A 6000-nucleotide genomic window follows, 5' to 3' on the forward strand; every position below is an offset into this window, starting at 1 on the left:
GGGGGCTCTCAACTCAAAGCTGTATTTTATATATATATTTAAAAGTTTTATGCTATAAATTCTGTGATTCTGCAAAAATCTTGGTCTAGAGCAGAGGTCTACTGACCCCTTGGGGACTGAAACGTACGCGAGGAAAAGGCATAAGGAACTCGCGCCCCCCCCCCCCTTTCCGTTAGGTGATCAAAAATTACAATTAATTCTTGAAATATCTTGCAAAAAAGAATTGAAATATATATATATATCGAAAGTAACGCTTCACATGCTATTTCAACCACTTTCTGTTAATTCAAGAACTTTTTGGGGGTTGGAAACTCAAAATTTCTCTGAATGAGATTCCATGTGTGATTTCTAAAGGTCGATCTGTCTTGGGGGTCCTTGAGGAGATTTAAAGGGGTTCGCATGAGCGTAAATTATACAACAATCAAGCTTGCATTGCTACACATTGAATATTATTTTGCAAAGTGGTCCGTAGCCTTCATTTTATTGGCTCAGGGAATTGTATGTAACACTAAAGGTTAAGAACTTTTGGCCTAAAGGCTCCACCCAAGTATGTGGGTGCTAAAACGGTATCCTCAGTGGTGGGGGTCGCCTTGGTTCTCGATTAGCCAGTATTCTATATCCCCGGTCTGAGTACCCCCAGAACTCGTTCGGAAATCAAAATATTCCATATAAAATTCAAGCCAGGCAACCACAGGTGCATAACATCCTGACGCTTCTGGGTATCCTATGCTCGTGTATGAATCATTCATAACAATAAACAATACACACCAAAGAAATCTGATTCCGTCAACATACGTTAATTCCGCGATACTTGTTGCTAAATTTAGTTTTCTCAGCCAAACGATATCCATCTTCAACAACAGAAGAAATCTACTGCAGATGGTCACATTCTTTACATATACTAAAAAAAAATCATTTAATTATTTATTCATTAAAATAAAAGGGCTTCGGAACTTTTTTTCCCCCCTCTGTTCATTTCATGTATAATTAGATACCCATTCACCAAAGGGCAAGCAGGCAAAGGCATTAAATATACGTACGAACCATCATGAATCTTATACAGACCTTATATAATATAAGACCACGACGTGTGTGTTCCTTTCACCAAGGCAGGGGCGGCGGCGGCAACACTTTTTCAATCTACATCTTTCTAGATTTATTTTACTTTTTTTTTGGTATATTTTTGTAAGAGTGAAAAAAAAATAACAAAGATGGCAGCAACTGCATTCAGTCATATTATGGAACGCCTAGCGTTATGTTACACTAGTTACATTATACACCACAGCTGCACTTTTAGCTGGGTTTTTTTTTTTTTGGTTTCGCCCCGCAAGGGACTAGAAGGCTTGCCGCCATGCTGTTTTTTTTTTTTAACACTGTCAAATAATTGACCACAAAAAAAAGAAGGCTTGACCTTTAAGGCCTGGAATGACGGCCTCTATGTCTTAGTTTTTCTTTTAATGTTATTTCTACGCGTCGCCTTATTACTTCCCATTCTGTTCAATAACTTGACGAGGGGCCCCCAAGGCCGATTTCAGATTGAATGCGTCATCTCCTTTGGTTCGCCCATCGTAGATGGATTCTTTCCATTGAATGTAGTAAAATCCTTAACGAGGAAATGTTAGATAATAAAATTGCTATGCGTATCTGTCCAGGATGTTATTTCTCGTTTTTTCCTCCCCATCTTGGACTATGGAGTTAAAGTTAGCATTATGCTGAAACAGTACAGCAGTGCTTTGAATATTGAAGCGAGTCAAAGTTTAGCAATATTGGTATCTGATCATAGTTCGCGGTGTGCATGCCATGTGACCGAACTCAATCACTATTAGAAATAGTATATATTTAGTACAGTTGTATATAAAGGTAAAAGGTAAAGTAGATGTCACTGATACATCGTTGCATTGTTCCGTTCCGTGTGAGACATCTGATGGGTGAGGTCAACGTCCGGTTCGAGAATCATTGATTTATTAATTCGAATTTGCTCATAATCCAGCAAAAAAAACTTGAAACATTAATGTTGCAAAAGATGAAGGTACAGCTTTCACAGTACTGCATCCAAACCTGTGGATTTCAGAACAAACAGTTGATTGCAATACGGCTGCCAGAATGTTCAGAAAATTTCGCTCGGGTTGCAAGAACTTCGATGATCAGCGAATTTCAAGATCAAGAACTAGATTCCAGCCGATGCAGTTGGTCGCAATACAGCAATCAACTGGCTCAAAACATCTCTCGGGGTGCAAAGAACTTCAATGATCAGCAAATTTCAAGGCCAAAAGTGTGACTCCAGCAGGCACAGCTAATCACAGTGCCTTAACCAGGTGGTTTAAAAGTTTTGTTCGGGTTGTGCAAGAACCTCGATGATGTCAGGTTGACCAAAAACAGGCGTTGTTCAGAATGAACAGCTGGTCGCAATACGGCACGAAATTTCGCTCGGGTTGCAAGAATATCGGTGATCAGCGAATCTCAAGGCTGAAAACGTGACTCCAACAGGTGACCCCAACTCCTGATCACAGATCGTGTGTGTACATGACATTAGCCAAGCCAAGCTCTCGGCTATACTTAGGGTTGACCAAAAAAAAACATGATTTCTCAGGAAATACGCCTGATGGCAATACAGTGATCAGATGGTTATAGAAAAATCTATGTAATCTATTAATATTAGCTTGAAGAAAAATCTGGTTGCGGGAACCTCGATCAGCCTATATCAGATAGACCAAAAACTGAATTCCAGACGATGCAACTGAGCTCAGCAAAAGTGCTTGAAAAAAATTTTTTGTGTAAATTTCTACCAAAACATTTTTGCCCCCCACCTCAAACCATGTCCCACTGGGGTAAAAATGAGTAGAGCAACAACGATATTCCGGAACAATGATCAAACTAGGACATATGGTCACTTATCTTTATGGTATTTCTTCAGCGCAGTTTGCTGAAGATATTGCTTCAAAATATTTTAAACTATTGAATTAATGAATGTCAGTTACATATATCCTATATGAAGATCGACTATATTTTCTTGGGGAAATCCCCAATGGCCACCAAAAATAATACCAAAGATAACCAAAATTGCCAATTATTGATTGATTGCTAAAAAAATCACCAAACACAGAAAATAAAGCACCATCATTGCATTGAAAATGTAGGTTTATATAAATGGATTCTATAGAAACTAACACATGACAAATATGTGAAATGGATCTTCATATACATAGTGTTTATATTTTCATCATAATATAATTTATATATAGGCTGGGAAAATAGTTTTAATATTTTATTTCAGTAAGGAATAAAAATTATAATAGGCTGTGCTGAAAATATGGGAAATAACTGGACATGACTCCAAAATCACATGAAAATACGATAATTCCCGTTAAATACGGGTTTTCATATGGTCATTTTATCCGAAGGCAAATTTTTCAGTACTGTTTCAAACATGAAATGATTTTGAATTAGAACTATAATTTGCTTTAAAAATTTTAATTATATATTTTATAAATTGAAATTTCAAACTCAAATTGAAATATGATTAAATGTTGAATATTATTTAAAAAAATTCAATTAAGTTCATTTCTTCGGAAAAAAATCGATTAACCACGATATCGATACACTTTAATTTTTGAATTTTCTTGAGAAAAGTGCTTGAAAATAGTCTTTTTGAATTTTTTTTACCTTTAATAAGTATAAACTATGTCAAGAATCGTGATTAAATTCCATGTTAATTAACGGTTTTGTTCTTATTTTGCAGGTGAGAAGCCTTACCGATGTTCCTGGGAGAAATGCGACTGGAGATTCGCTCGTTCGGACGAACTGACCAGGCACTACAGGAAACACACGGGCGCCAAACCTTTCAAGTGCAAAGTGTGCGATCGGTCATTCGCAAGATCCGATCACCTGGCCCTACACATGAAGAGACACATGCCGAAAATCAAGTGAAAATCATTATAAGTGTGAAGGACAACGTTTCGCTTGTGATTAATACGCACATTCGGTAGCAAGTTATATCTTAAAGATAAAACTATCGAACTATCCACAGAGCTGTTGACCGATAGGAGACGTGACCACTGTGTGGAAAATTTTCTCGTCATCGCGGACATAGTCCTTGTAAATAATATTCGAGACGATTTCAGTGCGTTGGTCTTCCACATATGTGGAAAAAAAATATTTTATATACATATGTTTATACTGTTGAATAATAAATAGGGGCCAATAATATTTTGTAGCCAATTTGGGAGTCAAACATTGCCTTTTTTTGAAATTGTATATAATTACTATAAAATTGGTAATTTTAATCGATTTTCATGATTGTATAGAAATGGGATTTGGTTGTATTAATTTTTTTGTTGGGAGGGTTTTTTTTTGGAATTTGAGTCATCATATTCTTGTTGCCATATTTGATATTAATCCGCATTGATCAATTTGGTGCACAAATGGTGATCAAATGGTATACCGGCTCTGTAGCAGTTTTCTGAATTAGGAACAGTTCGAGAGGCAATTACTTTTTTTTTTCGGTCCTTATATAAGAATTACTACTTTACCAAACACCAACTCTGGCCATACCATACCGCTATATTGCAATTTACTGCCTTTAATGAGTTGGGTTGGAAATGAAGGTTCCATCTATCGGTGTTCGCCTCAAGCTTGTTAGGGGAAAAAAATATATGTATATTCTTTCCCCCGGAATTGAAACTGAGACCGCGACGCATCCTTCCAGCACCTCCTAGAGATAGAAGGCCTCTGCACTGCTTGCCATAAACGTCATTCAGACTACCTAACAAAGTTTGCCACAGTTTGAAACACAGCATCCTATTTCGTTTCTTCTTATTTTGGCGTAGAATCTTCCTGATTGGCTCACAAATACCGCATAGTGATTGGATGTGGGGCATAGAAATCGCCAATTCTGAGCCCGATAATTTCTTTTCCTCACAACGATGATACTGGCACGAGCAGGGGAATTTTTTTTTCCACGAATATTCTCTGTGTGAGGGAAAATGGACTACTTACAGACGTCACAAGCAGACTGCGGAGGTCTGCTGACCCTTCACGGTGGTAGACGAGCTATAACGACTGGAATCCTATTAAGGACAAATAGATAGTTCCCAAAGACTTAAATGTGAGGATCTTATGTAAGTGTTATCAGCTGTGATTTTGAACGTGCGTCTTTGAAATGCGAGGTCTAATCGTGATAATGTTGGACCGACCTCGACCAATGGATGGACAACAACTTCGAATAACACAGTAATTATCATTATTATTATTATTATCCTTTGTTTTGCTCACTATAACAGCACCTTGTTACAAGCCATAAATGTTGTAGATACAAAAGCTTTCACAATAATGTCTTGCTTTTTTTATAATTAAATATTTTACACTATTATAAGTGCCTTAAATCCCTCCCCGTATTAACAAAATCAAAAATGTTCCTAATACTAGTATTTTAGTTATGATAGAAAAATATCGTGAATTTTCCGCAAGTGCCATATTTGAAAGAAGAAAAGAAAATTGTTTCATGTTCAGAAGTATAATTTTTTTTCGTAACATGAATTCATGTAATTTATGAATATTTTTTTAAATATGTTAATAAATGGTTTTTATATTAATTTCGTAAATATGGTTGTCATGTCTTTTTCATTAATTGTTATTATTCAAGGAGAAAATGTTTTCTTAATAATGAGGTCCGTGAATCCCCGGGGGAAGAGGCTCCTAGGTTGCTGAGGACTCTGATGGGATATGTTTTTCAGAGCAAAGCAGAAATTAAAATATTTATTTTTTGCTCAAGACTGGAGTAGGGTGACCAGATGGCCCGGTTTTTTTTGTTTGCTAAAAAGTGTAATGTCCCGAAAAAAGTTCTTTCGGGACGCCTGTTTGTCCCGGTTTTCAATTTACGTGTTCAAAGATTAGATAAATTATTTTTCAATATTGTGCAAGCACGCCGTCGCGCTGTGCGACCTGTCTGACTGTGAGAGGGGACCATACCAACAACTCCTAAAGTAGAACGCCTCTACACCA

The 6000-nt window shown here is 36.9% G+C and overlaps 1 protein-coding gene across 2 annotated transcripts in view; it reads left to right on the forward strand.

Annotated features, from left to right (window-relative positions):
* The window catches only part of LOC149088516 (uncharacterized), a 59629-nt gene extending 54032 nt beyond the window's left edge, over window positions 1-5597 (forward strand). For both annotated transcript variants that reach the window (XM_089248045.1, XM_089248046.1), the window contains exon 4: window positions 3740-5597. In XM_089248045.1, the coding sequence (XP_089104171.1) occupies window positions 3740-3927 (188 nt within the window). In that variant the 3' untranslated portion in view covers window positions 3928-5597. The remainder of the gene's footprint in view (window positions 1-3739) is intronic.
* The last annotated feature ends 403 nt before the right edge of the window (window positions 5598-6000 follow it).

The sequence above is a fragment of the Pholcus phalangioides genome, unplaced genomic scaffold, assembly GCF_987345545.1.
Source record: "Pholcus phalangioides strain wild (caught in Gottingen) unplaced genomic scaffold, Ppha-v1.0 ptg000003l_1, whole genome shotgun sequence".
NCBI lineage: Eukaryota > Metazoa > Arthropoda > Arachnida > Araneae > Pholcidae > Pholcus > Pholcus phalangioides.